The 25,811-nt window shown below is 48.5% G+C and overlaps 1 protein-coding gene across 2 annotated transcripts in view; it reads left to right on the forward strand.

Moving 5' to 3' along the window:
• The window catches only part of LOC128946581 (phosphofurin acidic cluster sorting protein 1-like), a 54,934-nt gene that overhangs the window by 22,497 nt on the left and 6,626 nt on the right, over window positions 1–25,811 (forward strand). For both annotated transcript variants that reach the window (XM_054290471.1, XM_054290472.1), the window contains exons 2-9: window positions 12,342–12,429; window positions 17,731–17,820; window positions 18,133–18,258; window positions 18,428–18,590; window positions 18,732–18,823; window positions 20,755–20,835; window positions 21,607–21,666; window positions 22,242–22,393. In XM_054290471.1, the coding sequence (XP_054146446.1) occupies window positions 12,342–12,429; window positions 17,731–17,820; window positions 18,133–18,258; window positions 18,428–18,590; window positions 18,732–18,823; window positions 20,755–20,835; window positions 21,607–21,666; window positions 22,242–22,393 (852 nt within the window). The remainder of the gene's footprint in view (window positions 1–12,341; window positions 12,430–17,730; window positions 17,821–18,132; window positions 18,259–18,427; window positions 18,591–18,731; window positions 18,824–20,754; window positions 20,836–21,606; window positions 21,667–22,241; window positions 22,394–25,811) is intronic.

Genomic DNA, 25,811 nt, shown 5'->3' on the forward strand with positions numbered 1-25,811 from the left:
TGAGCAGGGAGCTGGAACAGAGTGCAGGGTACACTAAAGGCCAGCACTTGTGTGCTCGGTAGCTTGGTGGCAGATTCTGAGTGGAAAGTATGGGACCAGTGTCTGGCGGGATGAGGAGGCTGCCTTACAGTGCTGGGGCCAGCTGATGCCTTCCATGCAGTCACTGTCCTCCATAGATGTTGTCCTCCCCTGGAACAGTTATTTACATGTTGATTTGTTTGCTCACTGTTGGACTGAGGAGGGTCTGGGAAGTGGTAATTGTCTTGTCTCTATTCCTCGGGATACTGTTTGCACTGTGAGTATAGTTGGAGGTCAGCTTTTGATGCAATTTTACTTTGCTTTGAGAGCTGGCTGTTTCCATCCCACCAGGTAAACCCAAATCCTGACTTGGGACAATGAAATTGCATCTCCCACCCCACCCTGGAAACATGTTGTTCATGGAATCTCTCTTGCTGTGTCTGCCCTTTCTGCAGTAACAAACCAGGGCTGTGTTATCTCCTCTAGAAAGCTCCCAACTCCATGAATTTGGGATGGCAAGGCACTTGTCTAGTATTCCTCACTGCTCTGTGCATGGTTTTCCTTCTCCCTCCTTGCTTTTCCTTCTCCCTGCTTGTTTTCTCCCAGCTGAACATGATGGGGAGCTGCAGTGAGCACAGTAAAGGGATTCCCTGCATGCACAGGCCTCTTTTTTGTGGGCACCCAGTGCAAGCTTAATAGGCTCTTTTGAACACTCCTGACAATCTCTGATTGATCTTTCATGTGGGGGAGGAGGAGGGTGATTGCATCCAAGGAATTGTGCTAACAAAAGACCCAGTGCTGTGGTATCTGCCTTCCCTGGGGAACAGCTTCCTCTGCCTTTTCTCCATATGTGATTATCCTGAGGAGTGCATTCACCTCTCCTCTGAACTCTTTATAGCTGCAAGCAGCATTGCTATTAAGGAACTGTCAGATATTTCTGAACTAAGTTTTTGCTTCCAGTGGTACCCTTTTTGTAGCCTTCATTTACGTTTCCTTCTCTGATGTTGCTTTCCCCTGACTTTTGTCCTCTTAAAAACTGTAACTGGCTGCAATTTTACAGTCACTTGCAGTCTTATTTCTTGCCCTTACTAACCACTGTTAGATAGAGTCAGATTCAAAGGTGTCCCCTCATGGCTGCTTTAAAAACTTTTCAGTATTCTGGGCTGGAGCTAGCTTTTATTTCTTTTATAGGCTTGTTTTACAGTTTGATCAGTGAACCAGAAAAGCCATGTTTTTGTCTCTTCTGCTTCAGTTGGCTGGTGCAGAGCTTCCTGTGGGCCAGTCTCAAGATAGTGTGTGCACTGGCAAATGTTTTTCTGGAAGCCTGAGCTGAGGATAACTCATTCCAGAAATGCTTAATGACCTCCTGTATAAAATTCAGAGTACTTAGAAAAGAAGGATGCTGCATCTGAACATACACAGGACAGTATATGCCCAGATAATGGACACAAAGGAGTGCCTCTGTTGCACCAAGTGGTTTTGTGTGCACCTATTGTGCAGGAAATCCTTCACTGCAGCCACAGATTCCTGTGGGTTGGTGGGAAGGGTTGCATGATAAATCACCTGTCCCTCCATTTCCTGAGTTCTTCAGTAGGCATTCTGGTGCTTCAGTGAGCACTACAAAACTGTGCTTTAAAGAGACAAAGTGGTTGGTAGGGTGTTGAACTTGTGAAGTATGTTACAAATTTAAATTTTCTTAGTGAGGGTGTCTTTGGATGGCTGCCTGTGCCCGGTGTGGCTGTAATACAGGATGTGGTGAGGAGGCACACCAAGTTATTTATGGACTCTTTTGCTAGGTGAAATGTGTGCTGTGATAGCTCCTGGCTCTGCTTGCAGGTTGCTGAGAAGGTGAATAGGCACAGTGATCCTTGGAAAGAATGTCCTGTTCCCCTGGGAAGTGAGCAGCTGCAGGTGCCTGCAGTGTTCAGTGTGGGTGCTGCTTGCTGGGGTCCCCAAGGGCCCTGCCAGCCTGTGAGTGACTGTGTGACACTGCTGAGCCCCAGCTGCAGCACCTTGGAGAGTAGGGACAGCCTGCTGGGAGATCTGGTGGTGCCAGGGAGCAGAAGTGGCTGTGGACAGCAGCTGCCTGCATGCTTTGCCTGGAGGGTGCTCTGAGGGGAAATTGCCTCTGCTTGGTCCACTGGAGCTCAGACTCTCAGACTGCTCCCTGTACACATTTATTTTTGCAGCATAGCTGGTTCATGCTTTTTGATGCCTGATGTTACAGGGTCAGAGGACCTGGACAAAAAGCAGTATTCTCTTGTTGGGATGTTTTGGGAAGTACCATGCTATTCCTGAGCTAGGGAATTTAGTGCGAGCCATAGCAATGTTGCTGCCTTGTCACTCCCACTCCAACTGCACGGATTGTGTGGCATCCCTGCCTCAGAAAAGCATGCACAGCTGGGTAGAAACAGCCCAGCAGCTTGGTATTGCAGTAGTGTTTCAAGATGGATGTCTCTGCCAGGAGGGGCTGTTTGTGAAGCTAACTGATGAGAAGGAACAGTGCACACTGCAGTGTTTGCAGGTACCTCTGTGCTGAAAGGAAAGCTGCTCTGTAGCACCAGGTGAGCTGCAGCTCCCTGCTGTGGGGTGTGGGGTAGCTCTGGCATGTCTGTGTTGGTGACAGCTTGGAGGAGCCAAGGGTCTTTCTAGGCAGATCTCAGGCTTTTCACTCCATCCTCTGATCTTGTTTTTGTCACTGTACAAACCGACGGCTCTCCCATTATTTTAACAACTGCCCTTTCATAGCTTCCCCACTTTTCTGACAAGGGTTTGGTGTGTGTGGTCTGCACAGTGGCCTCACTGGTCTAGATCAGTGGCTTGAGAGACCCGTGCAATAGAGAGGTTTATAAACCTGCTGGGCAGAGCTCTGTATTGAATTGTGTCTGGAGAGAGGAGCCCTGCTAGGAAGGAGAGGCTGGAATAGCCCTGCCAGTGCTGACAGGCCATGTTCATCCTGTTTGGGAGTTTGAGGTTCTGGGAAGGTGGCAGCTGCTCTTTCCTCCTACAGTGGGACTAACCACATTAGCAGGAATGTCCCTGGGATCAGGGTAGGAAGGATGTGTATCTTGGGTGTGATCTGCTCTCCATGCTGGCAGCATTCGTGGGAGCTGCCAGTCTGCAGGGAGGATCAGGAGGAAGCAGTCCTCAATCAGGAGGTGGAATTTGGATTCTATATTAGTGTTGGCCATCTCTCTCTGCTGCCTGCAGTGTGCCATGCTTTCCTCAACACAAATCCACAACACCAACAAGTACTAGGCCAGAGTGGTCCAGTTCTTTTTGAGGCTGCCTGTGTTACTGAGTCTGAAACTCTGGAGCTGTGGAGCCTGTAAAGGACAGTTGTGCTTAAAGAAAACTGCCTGGGAACAGAAGGGAGCATTTCATAATATAGGCTTATCTTTGACTGGCTTCCCTATGGTGTTTGAGAAAGCACCATTTGTCTTGTTTAGGAACTGTTTGCTTGCAGAGATGCTGGCACACACTTGTCCATGTGAGGATGCACATCCAGACATCAGAGGATGGTTCAGCAGGCTTGAGAAGGAGAGCACTCTGGAGCTGTTGGCTGCAGCCCTAACCTGAGGGAATCCCTGAGATCTTTGCTAGTCTGAGAGTGTCACTGCTGTCTGTGCTTTGTGGGGGTACTGGGGAAAAGGGAATACTTTTGTACTGATGGCCTTGGCCAATCATTTGTGGGAGTTTTTCTGTTGCAGCCAGGCTTGCTCTGTCCTGGTTTGGGATCTCATGGCCTCTGCATGGGCCCTCCTGCTGGGAACAGCCTCACTATGCCATGGACAGCAAACAAGCAGAGGGATCTGGATGTGAGCTCCTGTCCTGAGTAGCCATTCTTTCCCTGGAAATGCAGTGTTATGAGTAGTTCAAGTCTTTGGTGTGCCTTGCTAGCATGGTAACATTTGGGCAGCACAAAAACAGCTGAAAGCCTGTAGTAGATAAAGCTTTTAGGAAAGAGAAGTGCTCTGTACTCATCTGCCACTCCTGGTGTGGCTCCCTGGGTGTGGGGCTGGTGCACACTGGTGATACATGTTGGCTGACCTCCTTTAGCAAGCATGTTCTAAAGCAAAACCTGGTAGAGCCTTCCAGTGAAGGAAACAGTGGCTGGTCCAGGAGCAGTTTTGGCTGCAGTTTGGCTACACATGTCAGATAGCAGTTGTGAAAACCCTGAGGAAGAGGATGATTTTGTACATCTTGTTTGGAAAGATATTTATATTCTCTTAGATAACTCCAACAAATCTCTTCCATAATCCTGAGCAAGTCTTGGCTCTTGCAGACAAAATCAGTGAATCCAGCACCTGTCTGCACTTTCCTCCCTTCACCTGGCCTCTTTCACACTGGCAGCAAGCAGCTCTGATGGCTGTTGCTGGTGAGCAGCAGTAGCTGTTGCTGCTGGCTGAGTCATGCACGGTGTTGATGCCCTTATCCTTTCTCTGAACCTCCTTATCTCACTGGTGCACCTGACCCAGCCTGGAATGCCTGCCATGCCTTGTCCTGGCTCTTGTGTCTCTCTGGGACATGACCTGCCCTGTTCTCTGCCTCTGGTGAGTGTTGCAGTGCTCTGAAATCCATCTCTGAGCACAGAGCAATGCTCCAGGCCTGTGATGGAAGAGAAGATGCCTGGGAGGCCTCTGGGTGGCACTCAGAGCCCTGTGTGGTCCCTGCAGTGGATGGGAAAGCTGCTTCAGAGTGTTTAGTAGAGCAGCTGGGTGCTGACCAAACCAGAGAATAGAGAGTGAGACACTCTTCCAAGGGCTGACTGGAGCAGGGCAGGCCTGGTAAATGTGCATACACACTGAGATGATGTTTGGTGCAGTTTAAAATGGCCTGCCTGGTCAGATGAGAACAGCAGGGGCTGATGGTGTGGATTTTCCCTTCCGTGGGGATAGGAAAATGAAAAAAATGAGGTGCTCCAATTCAGCACAGTGGTGCTGAGTGAGGTCCCATTTAATGCACTGCACTGGCCTCTTTTCAGTGACTGCAGTCTGTCTTGAATGGCCATTCCAGGGGGGGAATGCTAACCAGGACACAAGGCTGTGAGGAAAACTCTAGGCAGTAGCAAGAAGCCAGCCAGGAAGACAAGGAAAGGCAGATGTATCTGCTTGCAGGACATTATTTTCTTCCCATTTGCCTCCTGACTGAGGATGAATTGCTTGATGATACCTTGCTCTTGGTAATGTATATCCTACTGATATTGTTATTTTTTGCCCTCCCCAGCATGACTTTGCCTATCCTCCTCCCCTGTAGTGCAGCCAAGTTGCTGCTGTGAGGATAAAAAACTCCTTCCTTTGCTGCACCCTCAAAGCCAAAAGGAAGGAGGGTGTCATCTGTCCTCTGGGATATCTGAGCATTGGCTTTGGGTTTGGTCTGTCTAGGGGCACATGGAAGGAGATGGGAAGAATAGTCATGTGGGAAAACAGGCTGCATTTCTTGGCAGGCAGAGCTGCAAGCTGTGAAATGCTTCCTAGGAAAGGAAGGGACATAACCTGGGGAGGTTTTGTTTTCTGTGCTTCGTGCCTTAGGATTTCCTTTGTGAATGTCACTTGGGAATTGGGATGAATCAAACCTACTGCAATTTGCAGTAACAGAAGCCTGCTCTGGATCCAGCAGCAGGGCAGACATGTGCTACTGGCAGCAAGCTGCTGTCAGCCAGGATGCAGATGAGCCAAAATGTCTGTCTGATGGCAAGGAGAGGAATCGGCAGCAGGGCTCTTGTGCTGCACACCACCTAGTGTATCCTGGCTGAGGGACCTGAGACACTGCCAGTATTTGGTGGCTCTGCCCTGGCTCCTTCCTTGCTGACCCAGGAGGGTGCTGTCATGTTTTTTGGCCTTTGCCTCTTACTGTGTTACACTCTTTGGTGCAGCTTGCTTTAGTTGCCCATCTCAGGCTGCAGCAGCTGCAGTGGCCTGAGGGCAGGAGTGTGCTGGCAAGCCCTGAGTGCTCTGCCTCTGTCCCTTCCCTGAGGGGAAGCTCTCAGAGCAGGCTGCTGCTTTCCTCCCAGTCCATCTGTAACTGGTGCACCTACCTGTGCTGATGCCTGATCTGCACAGCCCGATGAACTGCTGCTGTCCCAGTTCATTGCTCTGTTTGCTGGCAACAGGGACTTGGTTTCTGAAAGTGGAGTAGGTCTCTCCTCCCCTCTGTGTCATCGGGGGTGTCTCATGCAAACAGCACCTGGGGCTCGGGGAGGAGCTTGTTCTCAGGAAGCTGTGGCACATTCCGAAATGTGTTTTGTGTGCTCTTCCCTTGACACCTTGGTAGGGGCTTCACCTGGCCACTCTCCGAGGTGAGCTCTGTGGATGGACACCCCTGTGATCTCATCTGCTTGTACAAGCTGCTCCATGCTCCCGGTGTCCCGGGTTTGTGTGCAGCCCGGCTGCCTTCTGCCCTCTAGCGGGAACGTGTTTGGGAATCGGCGCTGCTCCAGCGTTCGGCAGGGTACAGCAGCATCGGGAGCGTCCCGTGCTTCTGAGCCCCATGGAAATTCTGGCATCTTTCCAGAAGCCCAGTCTCAGAGTTTAATATCACCCTGAAGGGAAATCTGAGCTGTCAGAATCAGGAAAAATATTGAAGAGCAGCTAAACTGACACTTTCAAAGGCTCAGTCCACGTCTGTGCATCTAATACAGGTGGTGGTGCTGACAAGGATGCACAGAGGGCCCGTGGTGGGGAAGGTGGATGTGTTCTAACATTTGTAGGTGGCATGGAAACTACAGGAGGACCCAAGGTCCCTGGCTGCTGCCACTTGGAGAAATCAGTGCAAATGTCCAGGGAAACAGTCTTGTCCAGAGAATGAGCTGCCACTCAGGAGTGGTTGGTGAGCCAAGCACTGAACAGCCCGGGAAATCAGCAGGAAAAGAGAGCATTTCATGGGCTTGACCCTTACCTTGGGGGTAAGGCCTGGCTCTGAGGCTGGGGCACAGAGCAGGGCTGGGCAGTGACTCTGGATGCACTCTGGGCTCTTCCCCTCGCTTGTTCCAGCTGCAGCAGGCACCATGCCAAGGGCAGATTCTCCAGATGTTGCACATCAGTTGAAACACTGTTTTGTTATTTGGATGAAATTTTCTTTGGACTAGTACTTGCTTATAATAGTGTTTATATATACTTTTGAAAAAAAAATCTAAAAGCGTATTTTTATATATATACATTTATGCAGGTAAGAGGGTGGTAAACATTCAAATAATATTTGAAGACTTCCTCCAGAATGAGGAGGACTGTTGTCATTGCTCTTAAGAAGATTTTATTAGTTCTGTTCATACATGAAGTGAATCACCTGTGACCCAGTTTAGTGGCACAGTCAGAGCAGCAGAAAACCATTTTGCTTTTCAAAACAATATTAGGTTTTTAACTTGGGGAGCACTTTCATTTTTTTCAAGGAGGAAGCTATGCACCGAGTACTGCCCAAGCAGGAAATTGTTGCATAATGCTTTATATTGCCCCTTCAGTGAAAAGGAAAGCAAAAAACTACTTTTTGTTGTTGAAAAGCAAAAAAAGAAGTAGATAAGAAAATGCTTTAATGTCCTCTTGCTGTGGTCTCTAGGAGGTAGAGAATTAGGTCCATTGAATCTTCAGAGAATTTTGACACTTTTACTGCACTGCAATAAAAATATTGAGTGAATTGTTCTTGGATAATATGTACATGATTTGGTATAACAAATAGTGATAAGAATACTTGTAAAATAGACCCTACACATCTGTGTATTGCTCTGGCAAAAAATGGGGACACAATGCAGCTCTGGGCAGGCTTCAGCTGTATCAGAGTTAAAATGTTTAGGATTTATTTTGTGGAAGGGGTAGTGAGCAATAGGCCCAGGAAGAATAGAGACCATAATTAAGCTCCCATGTGTGCTTACAAAAAAGCAGATATGAGGATTTTTCAGAATTGTGGGATTTCATCAGCTGTGGTTTCCTGGGTTAGGGGAATTGACTCAGCCTCTGACAGAGGCAACCAATAATGAAAACACAGAACTTGTTGTACTAAAGCAATAAAATGGTGTCTGCTCCTTCTCTTGGGCTCCCAGATTATACAAATCCCTCCAATCTGGATGCAGATGAAGTAAAGATAGTGGAGTGATAGTGCAGAAATTGTGACTGCACCACAAACCAGTCACATATTATTCCACTAAACTTAATTTGGTTGCATTGGGAAGACCAGCCTGTAGTAAATCACTGTTAGCAGCAGCAACAATATTGGGGAAAGCTGCCTCTTTATCCTGGGACATCCCATAACAGTCCATGTTCCATATGCAGTGGAAAAACTGTAGAGACAGCATGCAGCCCAAGCTCTATTGCCACAGTGGGTCATGTACACACATAGATATGAGCTGAGCCTCCTAATGGCAGATAACAGCATCTTAAAAGGATGTGACACCTTGAATTCAGCAGCTCTCACACCTCTTCCTCATGATTTGAATCTCCAGAATTTGAATATTGTGTTAAGCTTTTGGCCCCTCACTACACAAAAGACACTGAGGTGCTGGAGCGTGTCTGGAGCTGGTGAAGGGTGTAGGGAATTAAGTTTGAGGAGTGCTTGGGGGACCTGGGGCTGTTTGGCTTGGAGAAAATGAGACTCAAGGTGACCTTATTGCTCTCTACAACTCCCTGAAAGGAGGTGGTACTGAGTTGGGGGTTGGTCTGTTTTCCCAGGTAACAAGTGACAGAACAAGAGGAAACAGCCTCAAGTAGCACCAGAGCAGGTTTAGGTTGGATATTAGGAGAAAGTCCTTCACTGAAAAGGTGGAGAAGTGGTGGAATCAAGTGTTGGAATCAGCACCCCTGGAAATATTCAGAAAACAGGTGGATGAGGCACTTGTGTGTACATGGGTTATGAAGTTAGTGGTGAACATGGTCATGCTTTGTTAATGGTTTGATGTTCTTAGAGGTCTTTTCCAACCTTAACAATTCTGTGCTTCTCTGATGGAGAATATCACCTGTGTGATGCACATTTCAAGTAAACCACAGCCTGATTTAACTGACATTCATTTCTATTACCCAAATCTAGTTCTTTTTGCAGGTGTTTTGTCCTCCTACCTGCAAGGACACTGTGGTGAGCCAGGTAAAGCAATAGAAACAGAGCCACTCTTAGCAAGGATAAATGCACAGGGAGCAGAATTAGTGGCCTTGGCACATGCAGTGTCCTGGGAAGAGGAGAAATGAGTTAACATCTCTAAGGACTCCCAATTTGTTTTTGGAGTTTGTCAGGCAGCGGGAATTTTATGGAAAGAATGGGGATTCTTCAACATCAGCAGAACAGAGTATCCATCCCTTGGAGAGGAAATATTCACTTTGTTAGAATTAGTACAGTTACCTGTGGTCCTGGATGGTCAGGCAGGAAAGCTTCTTTAACAGAAATAAACCACTGTGTGTCCTCTGTGACCTCTTGGTGGATGCTTTTGCAAACAACTGCTGGAGGCAGTGAATTTCACAAAATGCATGTTTATAAGAGCTTTCCTTTTCAAGATAACTACAGGCCAGCTTGGTGAAAGCACAAGTGTTTCAATCAAACTTCAGAGCAAAAGCTCCAAATTTAGTGAGGGAAAGAAGGCAGCATTTTTTAAGTTAATACCAGGGAACAATGAGTACCTCTCCCCAGTAAATGACCAGTAGAGGGGTGTAGGAGTACTGAGGTTCCAGGGGCTGTCAGACTGCCTTGTTGGAGCTAATTTTCCTTGTTGCTGTCAGTCCTTGTCGCTATCAGAATGTAACACAGACATATTTACCATGACTGAGTATAGCAGAAATCCCTGCAGCAGTTCCACACCTCAAGAACAGTTGCTACTTGTTCTGTTTAATTATAGGAGTAAGTAAATCCAGATTTATAATTTGTCTACCAAAAAGTGATTTTCAGGGATCACACTGTGATCAGTTCTGGACAAAACCATGTGGTAGTTGCCATGGAATCTGGCTGTAATATTCAGAGCAGCATCTGATCATTGGTCCTGTCCTGTGGGTATCTGCAGAGATTAGTGTGAGACCCTCTGCTGCCCTGTACTGGCACTGGACACTCAGCACCGATGTAAATCTGGGTGATGCAGGGATTGGTTAAGTAACAGATCAAAAGAAGATCATCAGGGACAGCCAAGCTGCTTAAAAATTGTGTGCTCTTGTGCTGCAAGTACACTCAGACTCTAGAACATGCATGTTAATCCCTGTGGGAAGGGTGGCGGGATTTCAGAAAGCGCTGTTTGGAGCACAGGGTTGGAGCTGCAGGGTGCAAGCTGAACCTTTGAGTACCTTCTGTCTTTGAGTGCTGCAGGGAGGGAGAGCACAGGGTGGAAGGGAGGAATCACCTTCTGGCACGTGCTATGGAAAGGACATGGGGCAGGCTACAGCATCTCTCACTGTGTAAAATAGATCTTGGAGGTGGAGAGGGATAGAAAGAGAAGAGTGCCTTATCAGAGATGAAAGAGCTGCCCAGGTGGGCAGAGCTGACCAGCAGGCATTTGTTCTTCCCTGGAAAAAACATCAGGTACTGCCTCAGAGAGGAGCATGAAGAGCTAATGAGTGAATTATTTTTTGATAAGAAGTGTGTTTCTAAAGCAAGAACAACTGCCAGGTAGAATTATAACCTTTCCACATCCTCCAATTAAGACTGGATATCCTTATGTAAGTTTTAGTCTTTAAGAGACAACTTTTCATGCGGGTAACTATCATGACTAAATTAGTGCTGCAAGGAAAGTTTGAGTAGATGTGCTGTCCTGGTCCCACATGGTCAAGCCTCATTTCTCTCCATGGCTGATCCAGCAGCAGTCACAATCAGCCCTGGTTAGTGGGGGTTGTTAGCTAAGCTCAGCTTCTTTGCAAGCTCTCCTTCAGTACATCTGATGGAGTGGCTGTGCCCCTTTTTCTGGTGAGAATTCAGTCTCCCCCTCCCTGCCAGAGGTGCCTCTTTGTCTTTGGCCTTGCTCCCCACAGCTCACCCCTAACCATGCCTAAGAATTTCTGGGAAGGAAAAAAACCTGCCTCAGGAAATGAGGTTTCTGCCTTCCTACAAGCAGATGCTCAGAGGGGAAGGGTGGACAGGGACCACTTGTTACAGTGCTGGAGTGCACAGAGTATGAGAGTTTCGGGTCTGTGCTCTGGGTTTTGGCTGAAATAATGCAGCCATCTGGCAAAGGAGTGTGCAGAGCTCCCCTGCACACCCAGCTTCCTGACTTCTGGTCTCTACCAGGAGGGACCAGAACATGAAGGGCAGAGCAGCAGGATTGCAATCACAATCCAGGAAACCTCCTGCAAAAGCTGAAATTACTTTAGAAGGGAGGACAGGGATATGGTAGGAGGTGAGTGCTTGCTAAGCCCTAAACCTGTCCTGCAGTTTGGCTCTGTCCTTCCCTTTTTGCTGTCGTTCCATCTCTGGGATTGTTCTACATGGCTGCTGTACGTCACCATAGCAAGAGCAAGTTTTTTTCTTTAAAAATAAATAAAGCAGGTATTCAGAGAGCACAGTGTGTCAGACAGACAGGTATTTGGTAGCAGCCAAATCTGTTCTCCAGGGAGGGTGGCCTGACTCTCAGGTCCAGCATGATGATATCCACACAAGTCCTGGGAACTGGAGTCTGCAGCAAGGCAGCCGTGGAGCACAGAGGGTAACTTGGAAAACACCAGCGTGCTCTTACTGCTGGTAAAGCCTGGTAATGTCTGCCTTTGCTCCCTGACACAGAGCTCCTTGCAATAGTGTCTGTGGGAGTCCTGCTGCAGGCTCCTAGGCAGGAGATCAGAGTGGCTGGCTGTTCCTTTGAGCACTGAAAGTAGCTCTTCTCACTTAGATCCTTCCTAGCTTTTTCCTGGAAATGCCACTTACCATGCTGAGTCCCCAGGATTTGAGCTTGTCAGGGTGGCTGAAGCTGTATGAAACCTCCTGTGGGGCTGCTTCCCAAGCCAGCTCTGTGTGGTACCGTGCAAGAGGAGAGCTGAGTTGTGATGTCTGCATGGGAACATTTGCCTTAACTAAGTCCAGGATAAGGGTGGATTTAAGTGCTTTGGTTTATAAATAAACAGTGCAGTGGCCAAGGTAGATTTAAACAGAGCTGGCAACAGCCCTGCTTGGGAAGGGATCTCTTTACCACATGGCCTGCAGTTGGACTTCCTGTTGCATGCTAATCCCTTAAGCCTGCTTTAGCTCTGTTAATTTTCCCTCTTCCCTTTTTTCCCCGACGGGCTGTCTCAGTGGCGCGTGAATGCCGGCGTTCCTAGGCCAGGCCTGTGCCTGCGACGGGGCCAAGCATCCAGGCTGCCTTCTGAGCACTGGGTGCCATGTGGCAGGGCCCCAGGGATGGTGGTGCCTGAATGTGTCCCATTCTCTCTGTCTTACAGGCTCTGCAGTCTGCGCCTGAAGAAGCTCACAGTGCTGAAAGAGCTGGACAAAGAGCTGAGCTCTGTGCTTATCGCTGTGAAGATTCAGGTAGGCTCCTCTGCTCGCTGCTGCCTGATGGCAGCGAGCCAAACCCATCCTTGTGCCCTCTGTGAAGTGCTGGTCTGCATGTCCCTTGCCTAGTGCCACCAACCCCTCTGTCTCAGTTAGCATGCTCAGGGAGATTTTGGCTGTCAGGCAGGTGGGAATGATGCCCCAGGGACAGCAGTGAGACACCTGGTGCTGCCTTGTATTGAGAATGAATTTGGTTAGACACCGGGACAGAATCTGTCCTGCCTCCCTGCCTGCCTCTGCCAAGGCCCTCCTCTCAAATTGCTGGTTGGAGTTTGTCATCCCACTGTTCCCTACCCTTTAAGAGAGGGTCAGTGCTGGATGGTTGCCAGCAGTGCCTTCCATCCAGATCACTCCCTGGGGAGTGAAGGATGGGAAGGGAATGGTGCAAGGGATCAGCATCTCTGTGCATGATGTTCTGCTGATATTTGTACCCTGTCTGATCTCTAATATCCCTTCCCTTTCCCTGTGCATCCCTGCTAGGCCTGGTGCTTCTACTGTGAACCAGGCAGAAGGGAGGGGAGAGGATCTTTGTCACCAAGGGGACAGGAATTTACCACCATCCTGATACGTGCGATCCCTCCACCCTCTCTGCTGCTTGTGGTGGAGAGATGTGCTCCTGGGGGTGCAGGCACATCCTTTTCACCTGCCAAAGGACAGCATGGAAGCAAAAAGCATCTTGAGCATGCTGTCCTGGCCACAGCTTCCCTGACCCAGCTAGGGTGCTGGTGTCCTTCCTTCGTTCTTGTCAGCTGGCACGACAGCAGCTGATCCCGCTGAAAGCACCGTGGGTCGGCAGCTCAGCAGCTTTGTGCTCCCACAGAGCTCTCTGTGCTGCACACATTAGGATCTAAATCCTGGATTAATGCTGGAAGCTGCAGTATTAGTGGAACTCTGGGAGCTGGAGTTGCCTTCATGGCAGACCTGATTCACTCTCACGGAAGAAACTGAAAGCAAAATGTGTGAAGCCCTGGGGCAGGGAGTGAGGACAGGACAGTAGGAGAGGCTGTGGTCCACACACTATTGGTCAGTGTCCCACTTTGTGTCATTTCCATCACTTTATGTATGGTGTCATTCAGGACAGCTGAAAGCCCTGGAACCCCTGAGACCTGTGCCCTTTTGGAGCAGGCTTTAGCAAGGAACCAACCTGAGAACAGAGAGCTGCCTGGCTGGGCCACAGCTGACAGCAGCACAGGACTGGGGGGCTGGCAGCCAGCTGGGAGCTGTGGGCCCTACTTCACTGTGAGGGCTGGAGTGGTCCCTGACTTCTCTCCTGCACAGTCAGCCCAAGCTGAATGTGCTTCTCTGCACTGGGGAGCCTTGGGTACTTGTGCTGAGTGTGCATGTCCTCAGCTACAGCCCTCACAGGCTGCAAATGTGGGACTGGGGAAGAGACTGCACAGTGTGGGACTCCAGCTCTCTCAGACCATCCCCATCCCTGCCACAGGCCAATCTTGCACCTTGATGGCAAAAGAAATTAATAGGCCTCAGCAGTTTGAAGCCACAAAGCCTTCTTGCTGCAGGGCTTCTTTTCCTGTTAGGGAATGGAGGCTGCATCCAGGATTGAATTTAAACATGGGCACCTCCTCTCTGCATGGCCATGTAGCTGTGGCTTCCAGCAAAGCTGAAGAGAACAAGGAAATGCTTTTACCTACATTACCCCATGGCTCAGCATTCCTGGTGGGAGTGGGCTGAGCTTGTGTGCCTCCCTAGGCTGCTTTCCACCTGCCTGGCCAGCTGCCTTGGCAGGGTTTGGGGCTGCTGGAAGGCAGATGGAGGCTGTGGGCAGCTCCAGCACAGCGTGCCTACAGAGTGGCCTCAGATGGATCCATCCCTCCTGCTCCTCTCCTAGGTAACAGATGAGTCACTCTAGTAAGAAACTGTTTGAAGGCTTTCCAGGGAGCATTCCATCTTTTGGATGGAAACAGCTGATGCACAGAATTTATAAAGGACCTGCAAATTCCCAAGGGGGAAGCTGGGGACTAGAGGAAAGGGAAGCTGTATTTCTCTCACTTCAGTAGTAGTTCTGTTAGGGTCAGGAAGTTGCTACTCTGAAGGGCAGATTGCATGGAAATAAAGCTCTGACCCTGCCTCAATGGAGCTGCCACCCAGGCAACAGCTCCTGTGCTGGAGACAGCCTGCTTAAAAAATGTGCATGACCCAAAGGACAGTGTAAAGCCTGTCCAGAACTCCTGATCTTCTTCTCACAGTTCCCTTCTTGTCTTAAAAGACAGCCTCCAAGGGTGCCATGTGCTGCTACCTGCTCCTTCATCTGGAGATACCACAGTCAAGGGGAGCTTTCTATGTCTACAGAACTTACCCATTTCCCAGAGGTGATTTGAATATATAATGTTCCATGGATTTGAGTGAGATAAAGCCTGAACTACTGTGAAAAAGGGGATTTGCTCTCATTCACTTGAGTGGTTTTTTTAAAACCTTTGTCCCTTGTTATTTGTTTTGACAGACTGGAGCCATCATAGAGCATTTCCTTCTGTGTGTTGTTCAGCGTGGCACTGAGAGATTTGGATGTGCTGGCTCAGCTCCATACAGCTGCAGATACCTGCCTTGGTATTGCAACTGATTATGGCATGGAGGGAAACACAGTGTTCCCTGTCAGCAGAGAGACTGAGGCTCACAAACACCCTGTCTTGAGCCATGAATAGAGGAAACAGTCAAAGAAAAAGAAGAAAACAAACCCCAGCACTCCCAGACCTTTCAGCTCCTGTGACAGGTGCTGTGGATGCAGATCTTCCTGCATCTGCCTGCAGGATATAGCTGGTGACTCAGGTTCAAGCCTTGGTATTGTTGTAGAGAGGTGATATTGGCAGTCACTGTGTAGGAGACAAGAGTGTGTGCTATGAGCTAGGCCAGGCTAAAAAGCTTATTTGCCTCTGCCAGACCTGCCTGCTGCCCCAACCCTGCTCCCTGAAGGAACTTGGGCTTTTTTGGTCTTTCTTACTATGCAGTTTTCTGTTTATGCTTCAGTCATTATGTCTTTGTAACCACTTGTAGTGTTTCTCACTCCTGCCTGAGCAATCCTAGCTAAACCCTAAATTTGTTTATTATATTAATAGGCTGTTATCTCCCAAAATGTACATTCAACTTTAATTTTGGGGTTTTGCTGTCTGCCTAGTCCAGTACTTGTATTAGTTCTCTCTCATTTTCCAGATGTGGTGTGCTGCTCTAGCCTCAACCCTCTTATAAACCAGATCAACCAGGACAGATTTACACCTGAAATTTGGGGTTGTATCTTGCAAACCAGACCTGGGCATCACATACCTGTGTATTGTAGTGAAAGCTCCTGTATATTTTCAGTTCTTAGGCAGTAAAAACCTGTGAGCACCACTTGTCCCTATTGCTTTTCCCTTCCTTGACACTCTGTCATCCATAATTTTCACTGTAACAGTCTGATATTAAGTTTTTTCTGTAGTATTCATAGGGATACTCAACTGTTCTACAGAGAAATTGGTCTTGCCTGACATTACTCAAGTTACAGAACAGCTGAGCTACATCAAGTGTTTGGTGCCATGTCCAGTTGAGGTTTGAATTTCTTAAAGATGAAGAATAATCCTCAGTATTTCTATATTCTTGTACTGTGATAATGAAGCAGCCTTTGTCCCAGTCCTTGCAATTCCACCTGGGTGTGCATTGGCATTTCACTGAGGGATTGGATTCACCTGGAATTGAGGCTGGGTATGTAATTCATTAGTGGTAAATGACAGTGAGGCACAGGACAGCAATGTTTATGAAGCAAACCCTCACTTCCTGAACACACCACTCAGGATATCCTTACCTTTTCTTTGCCATCAGTCCTTCCCCAGAAATAGCATCTTCAGGAAGAGTAATTGCACTTCTATTTGTGTTTTGATGAAAGAATAAATCTTTGGTGGATAATTTCTGTGCAACAAAGAGCAAATAGTGGATGTGCTGAAGTAAATGGTCACTGTCATTGTGACTGCCTATGATCTGTTATCAGAGGGGAGTTCAGGAAGGGTCAGTGTGTTCTTGGCCAGGAAGGCTCACAGATGGTGAAGGGGATGAGCTCCACCTCCTCTCTTCCGTTTTAGGAAGACCTTGTGCAGGAAAGCCTTGCTCCTGGCACAGTCTCTGGGAACAGCATTGCAGGCAGCTTTTGGGAGGATCTGTGGGTTGTGCCACCCTGCAGCCAAGAGGACCTGGTGCATGCAGACAGCAATTTTCTGCCCCCAAGTCATTCAGTGTCTCTGTCAGAAACCAAGACATAGAGATAGTAGAGATAGGGCAGAGTAAAGGAAAGAGTTGGAGTGGGAACATGGTTAGAGTGCCTGTGTTCCTGCCTTTCTGGTAAAAACCATTTCTATATGGAGAGATAAAGATGTTGCCTGAGGAAAAGACTAGGATGGAGTTTTCTGATCACAAGCTGAGCAAGCAGGGGGACCCCTGTTCTCCTGGAGATCCTGACTTGGTCCCAGCAGAGCCATTCTGCTGCTGTGCTTAGACAGGGATCTGCACTGGGCCTGTCTGCTTGGGGGAGAGATATCTCCAGGACCTGGCCAGACAGGGCATTGGGACCCTTTCCTTTGCCCTGCCTGGCTCCCTCTGGCTCCAGGATTGTCCCTCCACAGCCTGGTGTGACGGTGTTCACAGGGGTCCCAGGATGAGGGAAGAGATGAGGATCTGACTCTGTATTTCAGAAGGCTGATTTATTATTTTATGATATATATTACATTAAAACTATACTAAAAGAATAGAAGAAAAAGGATTTTATCAGAAGGCCAGCTAAGGATAGAAAAAGAAGGAATGATAACAAAGGCTTGTGTGTCGGACAGAGAGTCTGAACCTGCTGACTGTGATTGGCCATTAATTACAAACATCCAACATGGGCCAATCACAGATGCACCTGTTGCATTCCACAGCAGCAGATAATCAATGTTTACATTTTGTTCCTGAGGTCTCTCAGCTTCTCAAGAGGAAAAATCCTAAGGAAAGGATTTTTCATAAAAGTTGTCTGTGGGAGTGTCCCTCCAGGTGCAGAGAGCCAGATTAGGCAGGGCAGGCTTGTGAAGAGCAGCTGCTCCCTGGCAGGTGGGCAAGGAGAAGGGGCCTCTGGCAGCTCAGGGGGTGCTGCAGGCTTTTGCAGAGTGTTGATAGGCCTGTGAAAGGTGGCTCTGCAAGGTGGAACAGAACAGAGTCAAGGCATTCTCTCTTTCCTTGTGGACTGTGATCACCATTGTCTTGTGTGTGTGATGCAGAGGAGTCTGTGGTTGAGCTCAGTGTGTGTGTCTGTCAATCTCATTCCAGGGTTCAAAGCGAGTCCTGAGGTCAAATGAATACATCCTCCCACCTGGGGGCCTGATGGAGACTGAGCTGGAGCTGACCTTCTCTCTGCAGGTACCCGCTCCCTTGGGCTCCCTTACCTGGCATTTTTCAGCAAGCACAGCCTTGGGGCTAAGTGTGAAAGGCACAGCCTCTGTGGAGGAGCCTGCTGTGGTTGGCCAGCTGCTCCATTGCTCCAGGGATTGTTTGCTGGGCATTGGGGTTTGGAGGATGATGGGTAGGTGCAGGTGGCCTTTGAGAGGGGCACCTCAAAGCTCAGCAGGTCAGATCCTGTTGTACACCAGCACTGAAGAAGAGTTTTCTACCTGTGTGTCGTGCTGAGCCTTGCCCTCATGCTGCCCTTTTCTGTGTGTTTCCCTTGCCCAGTACCCACACTTCCTCAAGAGGGATGGCAACAAGCTGCAGATCATGCTGCAGCGGAGGAAGAGGTACAAGAACCGCACCATCCTGGGCTACAAGACCCTGGCAGTGGGAATCATCAACATGGCTGAGGTACAGCGTGCTGGGAGCAGGGGGGAGTCCCACACGGCCTCCTGTGCCAGCTCTGGGCAGAGTCTCATTGCTGTGAGAGTTCTGCCTTGTTGGCTGGCTCTAATATAGAGAGGGTGGGCTGCCAGCTGCCATTGTGTCACCCTGTCATGGAGCTTGTCTGTCTGTCTAGGTCATGCAGCACCCAACAGATGGTGGGCAGCTCCTGGGCCTCCACAGCAACATGAAGGATGTGAACATTCGAGTGGCTGAAATCAGCATCTACTCTCTGTCCAGCCAGCCCATCGACCATGAGGATGGGAATGTCCCCTCAGGTCCTAAAATCAAAGCTTCAGGTGTGTTCAGTGCTCCGAGCTGCAGGCAGACATTGGGGACACATTTGGGTAACACAGTGTGTCCCCAGCACTGCCAGTGCTTTCCCTGGAGCCATGACAGGCACCATGCTGAGCTGGGGCACTTGCACTGTCTGCTTTCAGATCGCTCCCCAGACATTGATAACTACTCTGAAGAAGAGGATGACAGCTTCTCCTCAGAGCAGGAAGCCAGTGATGATGCTGTGCAGGGTCAGGTAAGGGAGGCCTGGCAAGATGCCTTATGTCCTGGTCCTGTTTCTGGGGCAAGAGTCAGATATTGAGGTTCTTGATCATCCTGAGCCCTCTCATCCCCTTGTAAACATTTGGCATTGTTTCAGAAGGCTGAGAGCTGTAATACCTCACAGCAAAAAGAAGGTTGACAGCAGCGGGCTGCTGTCAAGTCCATTGTGAGGCAAGGGGCTTTGGAGAGCCATAGAGCTCATCTGTCTGTCTCTGGAGCTGTCTGGTCTGCAGCAGAAAACCCCTGCTGAGCTCTCTCCATCTTGCACCATGATTTTCTCCCTTCTCCCCGTGACACCAGGTCAGAGACTCCTCACTGTCTGAGAGAGAACAGGGATTTTAGGAAGAAGTAGTTCTGAAAATGGTCAGAGGTGGCAGAGCCATCCCAGCCCTGTGATGAGATGTGTCACTGCTGTTTGCTGTGCTGTACTCAAGGCCATGGAAAACCTTGTGGAAGTGTGCTGATAAAGCACAGGGACAAACCCCTGCTCAGACTTGTTGTGGTCTGAGGATAACTGGGGTTTTTGGGGCAGATCAGAGTGAAGCAACACTGGATGACCAGTGTTTATAAATACATATCCATATGACAGGTTTATTTCAGAGCAACTTGGTTGCAATGGGAAGGAGCTATGTGGCCATTTTGGTTATTATTACCCACAGTAATACAACAGTATAAAAGTATAAAGATACCACTTCAGAAAATACAACAGAAAGAGAGAGAGCTAAAGACACAATAAGAGTAGATAGTGGAGGGAGAAGACATCACCATCTGTGGATTCAGATTTGATTATTGCTTGGTTGAAGTGATGGTCATAGTCTTGCTGGGGGAAGCCTCAAACAGGGAGTTCAGTGGTTCATGTGCATTCAAGTTTAGGTGGGAATGCCCAGGTACCTCCACTGGAGTGGGGACTTTTACACTGTCTAATGTAACACTGTGGTTTATGTGCAGTCCTCAGGAATGAGTCTGGGGGTGCTTGGGGTGGGTAGGGGGGTGGTCTTTGATAGTTTGGCACCTTCTAAGATGTGAAAGCTCTCTCTCATTTCAGTGCAGTTGAGCCAGTTATGCCACATCAGAAGGGATGAATACCTTCAGGCCTAAGGGAGGGGGAGATGGGGGAGGAAGTTTTACACCTGAGCCAGTTGTGTAAGGGAGGATATTGGTCTGATGAAAAGCATTATCCTGTCCAGCAGGGCCTCTTGTGGCCTCTTCCTTTATCTGGCTCAAAACCCAGCTTGTTGCTAAACTGAAGTTGGTTTGTCCTGGTCAATCTCTGGTGATGGGTACTCACCCCTCTGCACCTAGGCTGTTCTTAGGCAGATCAGAGGCTTCTCCACCACACATCCAAAAATTCTCTTCCTCCTCCCCTTCTGTTTGCTGGGCCTCAGCAAAGCACACCTGCTGCTTTTGGTTAATGACAAATGGCCATTTGTTCAAGTCATTAACCATTATCACCATTATCATTTCAGTCTCTCACAAGGGTCCTCCAGATTACCTGTCCCATCATGCTGGGTTAATACAGCAGGAGTCCGTGTCCCTGGGAGTTGTGCATATTGTTAAGGCTAATCCCTGGAAAAAATGTTTCTTTGTGATTCCTGTGCTCTCTGAGCTAACTCTGGAGAGGGGAGAGCAGGAGAACAACACATGGGTCCTGAGGAGGCTGTGTCTCCTCCTATCTTGCTGATACATTCTTCTCTGAAGAGGCCTGGGGAAGAATGTCTGAAGGGGAACAGTGCTAAGGAGAGAGAAGGAGCTCCATAGAGAGAGGTAGCAGAAAAAGACAAGATTTTGGGAGCAGAGTGAATCAAAGCTTTTCAAAATGGAGGGCAAATGTGAGTCAGGAAAATTTTAGGAGGTGCTGCTCCATGAACACAGTTGTTCTAATGTACTGTGACTTTTTGCCTGCAGGATCTGTTTGATGAAGAGGATGACTTGAGGAAAACCAAGAAGTCCAGGAGGAAAATGAGCCGAACCACATCAATTGGCAGAGTAACATCAGCATTTACAGCATGATCAAAGGGATGGAAGGGATTCACTTTCTCCCCTCTCTGAAGGCAGTGAGGGGTGTTGGGGAGATGCTGACACTGGTGCAGAGCAGTGGAGAAGGCCCTTGGCTCTGAGAAGGAGCAAAACTCTTGCCATTAATGAGCTGGCTTGTTGCTCAGAGCTGTATCCCAGTTCATGGTCTGTACTGTGTTCAGCCTGGCTTTGTATCAGAGGTGATCTGTGTGCAGCAGAGTTTTGACTTGCTGCTGTCACATGGTCTCCTTCCTTTCTTGAGGAAGAGGAGGGTGAGCACAAGCAAAGCTGAACTATTAGCAGCTCCTCTGCATGTCTGCAGAAAGGAGGAGCTGCTCTGCCAGACCCTTCCTCTCCAAATTTCTCATCCCTGTTGACTTCAGCCCTGCAGATCCCTGGGCACCTTCTTCCTGAGTTTGTTCCCCATCTTTTCTTGCTTGAATGCAGTATGGTTCAACCAGGTGGTCTGGGGAGAAACAGGATTTAAATGAAGTGCTAATTCAGCCTGTAGCAGAGAAAGTATGAATCCTTGCATCCTCCCTCATGCCCAGACTGTGGCTTCTTGTGGAGTTCAGAGGTAGTTCCAAGTCCTACAGCAAATTTAGAGAGAGAGAGAGCAATCATAGCTGACCTTGGACCTCTGGACAGCATGTTAGAGAGAATAACCATGGCCTGTATGTTAGCTTGGAATGTGCTTTGGTGGTTTTGCTGATCTTTTTTTCTTCCTTTCTTTTGTTTTAGCAACCAAACTTCAAGCAGAAATTTGTGGCTTTGCTGAGGAGGTTCAGAGTGACAGAAGAGGTAAGAAACAGGAAAGCTGCCCCATCTGGCAATGTCACCTGCAGATGTGCAGGTTCCCACTCACTGGGAGCACAGGGTTTGTGAGCTCAGGGATGTGCCAAATGTGGTGTGAGACATGGCAGAGACTGGGACATGGCTTTTCCAAAGCCTTCTGCCTCAAGAAAGCAGCTGTGGGCCTTGTGCTCAATTCAAAAAGCACCTTCCTGTTGGGGAAAGGTGCCCAGGGAAGAAGAGTGCTGACTCTGCACCAGGAGCTGGCATTGCAGGGCCAGTCCTGTCCAGTTAGACTGACTGCAGCCTAACATCAGCCTGTGCATGGCTTCTCTTGGCTGACAGCCCAGGCTAAGTGTGTGCACAGCCAGTGAAGGTTCTCCCAGGTGTCCTAACTGCCAGCAAGTGTGATGGGTGTCTGAGACTCCTCTGGATGTCATGGCACCCTCCTTTGGCCCAATGACAATGTCACTGGATTTGCCTCTCTGAGGTGGGAACAGTGCCATGGTGTGCCTCGTGGCTGACAGGCAGCTTGTACATGGAACTCCATGTCTCCTCACTGCTCTCTGGGCTTGGTCCCACAGGTCCTGGACTCTGACCCTGTAGACCAGACCCAGGAGGTGGAAGAAGACCTGGGCTTGCTCTATGACAGCCTGGAAGAGTGCAACAACAGTGACAGTGGCCCAGAGATGGAGGACAATGAGAGTGTGCACAGCACACCCAAGCCCACTCTGAGGTAAGGGTGGCAGGGAGTCCCTGGCCAGCAGCACAGCCTGTGGGACCTGGAGAAATGGTCTCCAACACCTTTCTGCTGCTTGGGCTAATGCCAGCATTGTCTTGTCTCCACTCCCATTGCCATCTGCTATTGGCACTTCTGGCTCCTCAATTAAAACTGTCCATTAAATCTGATTTCCTTCACATTTAGTCTCATTTTTCTGGCAGCCCAGCATCTGACACTGATCTGCTGGTAGAGCCCTATTTGATCTAAGCTCCAGCTGCTCCCAGCTCTCATGCCTTTCTGCCAACAATCCTGGTGTTCTCTGGGCTCTCCACACTGAAGCATGCCTGTCTTTTGAGCCCTTTGTGGCTGCTTGGGCCAGTCCCTGTGAGATGTGCATGCTGTGTTCCCACCCTGTGTGGAGATGTGATTGGCAACCAGCAGTGCTGCTCCTCACCCCATCCCCAGGCACTGGGGACTTGCTCTGCCAAGAACTGCTGACTCAGCACAGGGGTCTCCAGGATCCTGCAGGGAAACCAGGCTTTGCTCCATGTCATCTGTGCTCACCTGGCCTCTCTGCTCATGGCTTTTGTGCTGTCTTTTTGTGAAAAGTTGTCTTTTGTTGTCTTTCTACTTGGCTGTGTCATAGTGCACTTGTAGTCAAACCAAGCTCACTTGGCATTGTTGTTTCTATGGTTTTATATATAGATTATAGGATTATAGAATGGCCTGGGTTGGAAGGGACCTGAAAGATCATCTAGTGTCAACTCCCCTGCCATGTAAAAAAAACCCAACCAAAAAGTAAATCAAAAAAATCTTCCCATGTATATATAGATTAAAAATATTATTTGGTTGGTATCCCCACTGAAGGTACTTAGCAGGAATAGCAGGCATGATTTGCCACAGGCAAACTGAAATTAAATTCTGCTGGATTTTGGAACCCATAGGCCACTTGGGAAAAAACAGGAGCATGATAGAAGTTGTGTTTTCCAAAAGCCCACAAGTTATTGTGAGGGAGACAGCAGGCACATGGGCAAGCTGCTTAAATTATCTGCTTGGACTCCAAAAGGAATTTCACATGGTCTCTCCTCAAAGGAGACCAAGGTGCTGTGGGAGAAAAAGGAAAGTCTTTCTGTGGTCACATAGTGGTTTATGTGTGTAGACTATGTGAAACTGTAAGAAAAGTCTATTGAAAATATTTAAATGTAAAGACAGACCTCCACCCTGGTTCTGCAAGTGCCTACTTGCAAACATCTGATCACTGGAACAGCTTTCCAGAGTGAGTGCTGGTTTGTGCTGGTACCCATAACATTACAGTATTCCTGAAGTGTTTGGTGCTGTTCCTGGAAGGACATCCCAAAGTGTCCCATCCTAAAGTGTCCCTGGCTTGATTTGGTCTCTGGTGCCTCAGTTTCTGGCAGTGCTGAATGTGTATCCCTTGAATTCACAAGGGAATACTTCACAAAATTCTGGGAGTGTATTTTTTCTAAGGAGATGTGGAAGCTGTCTGTCAAGGTGTTTCATGTAGACTTCATGGTTCCTAAGTGCTATGTAGCCTTCTCAGGGGGTAAATTCCAACCCAGCCTGTACATGTTGGATTTCTTGTCATGGACAGCCTTGCTGGACACTGTAAACATCTGTGTGAAGCAAGGAGGCCACTGATGGTGTGCAGCCCTCAGCAGTGGGAAGGGGCTGGTGCCCTGGGTTGGGCCAGTGGTGCTGAGAGCTGATCCTTTTGATCAGCCAGGGATCACACAGCTCCAGTTTGCTCCTGCTCCAGTCTGGAGCTGGAACTGAGGCTCTTACAGGACCTCAAGTCAGACCTGTTGGTTGAAGGTTAAAGGTGAATAAGCAAATATCTTCATAGATGACTGGGAAAATGGATGAGACAAGGGGGGCTAAATTAATTTAGAACAGAAAGAGGCTGTGCAGAGGGATTTCACCTAAATCTCAGTCATGCCTGCAGGAGGAGAGCCTTAAACTGCAGAGCAGGAAATTGCAAAAGGGCTCTGTGCTTAATGTGATGTCCTTGAGGGGTGAAAGCTTCTGAATTGCAAGTGAGAGAGGGCACAAACAAACACAGCTTTCATGGGGAAGGGGAGACAGCCTGATTTAAATGGAGTGTTGAAAGCCAGAGGAAGTATAATATAATCTAGACACATCCAGTGTCTAAGAAAAAGGAGGGAATGAAGATAAAGGGGTATGTCACATTCTGGTGGGATCACTTGGGACAGGATAGAGGAGTATGGAAGAGATGCTGATTGAGGGGTGATCTATCAGAAAACCTACATGTTTTTCTGGTCTGACTCTTAAGTTACTAATGTAATCTCTATGGGCTGAATTTCTGGCTGGGAAAGGCAAGTGTAGAGTAATGACTGCACAGAGTGGTGACAATGCCTGAGATTTTGTAGCAGAGGATGGAAGGGAAGAGACAGAGGAAATATGTTGGGAAAAAGGAGATATAATTTTTATACCAGTGTGTGGCCTGGAGAAGATGTCCCACTAGGGCACAATTGTGACTCTAAACCTGAAGCAACCTGGTCACAGAGCCAGTGAGGGGAAAATCAAGCCTTGACTTTTCCCAGCCAGTGTGTAAACACTGCTGCTGAAGAGCTGCTCTGTGCAGGAGCCATCATTTATTTACAGAGGTGGAATGTCCTTTCAGGAGCACTAAAACCTGACACACACTGTTGTGCCTGGCACAACATACATACAAATGAGGAAGCTAAAGGAAAATAAAAGGAGCAGGCGGGATGTTCAGAGGAGATATCCTGCAGGAATCTGCAGGTAAATCCTGATGAGAAAAGTAGAAAACAATGGAAAGATACTCTGATAGAGTGCTAACAGAGGAACTTCTCTATATCTTATGCCTCAGTGGCCATCCCTGGAAACCTGCAGCCTCATGGTCCTATCTGCACACTGTGCACATCAGGAGAAGTGGGAGTTAATGAGCACATACACAAAGCTTAGAGGGAATCTAGCTCTGATCTCCTGCAGCAAAGTCACACATTGCAGGTGGATTCTGGTTGCTGTAAAGGTTCTGGGAAAACTGGCAAGTGAGATCCCAGTGATAGACTCCACTTGTTTCCTAAAGAGTGGTCTTGGAGCAGCCCACAGGCTGTGAAAAGGATCCTTGGCAAAGAAATCATGTGTGGAAAAAGGGTAAGCAAAGGTGGAAGCTTGCACTGTAGTGGTGTAGACTGTCCTGGCTTCCCCAGGAATGTTCCTGTGTGAACTATGGTGATGTGAAAACAGGACTAGGAGCTGCACTATGCAACTCTACCAAAATGTCAGCTCAGAGACCAAAAACTTGGCAAATTGTGCTACCTGTGATTCTGTGTGCAATACTGAGATCTTCAGAGCCTTGGGAAAGGGAAGGAGAATGCTGCAGTTGGAAGTGTGCAGCAGCAGCAGGCAGAGACAAGGAGCAATCCCT

The sequence above is a fragment of the Melozone crissalis genome, unplaced genomic scaffold (genome assembly GCF_028551555.1).
Source record: "Melozone crissalis strain CALT ecotype California unplaced genomic scaffold, PUWL_Pcris_2 ptg000081l_1, whole genome shotgun sequence".
NCBI classification, from domain to species: domain Eukaryota; kingdom Metazoa; phylum Chordata; class Aves; order Passeriformes; family Passerellidae; genus Melozone; species Melozone crissalis.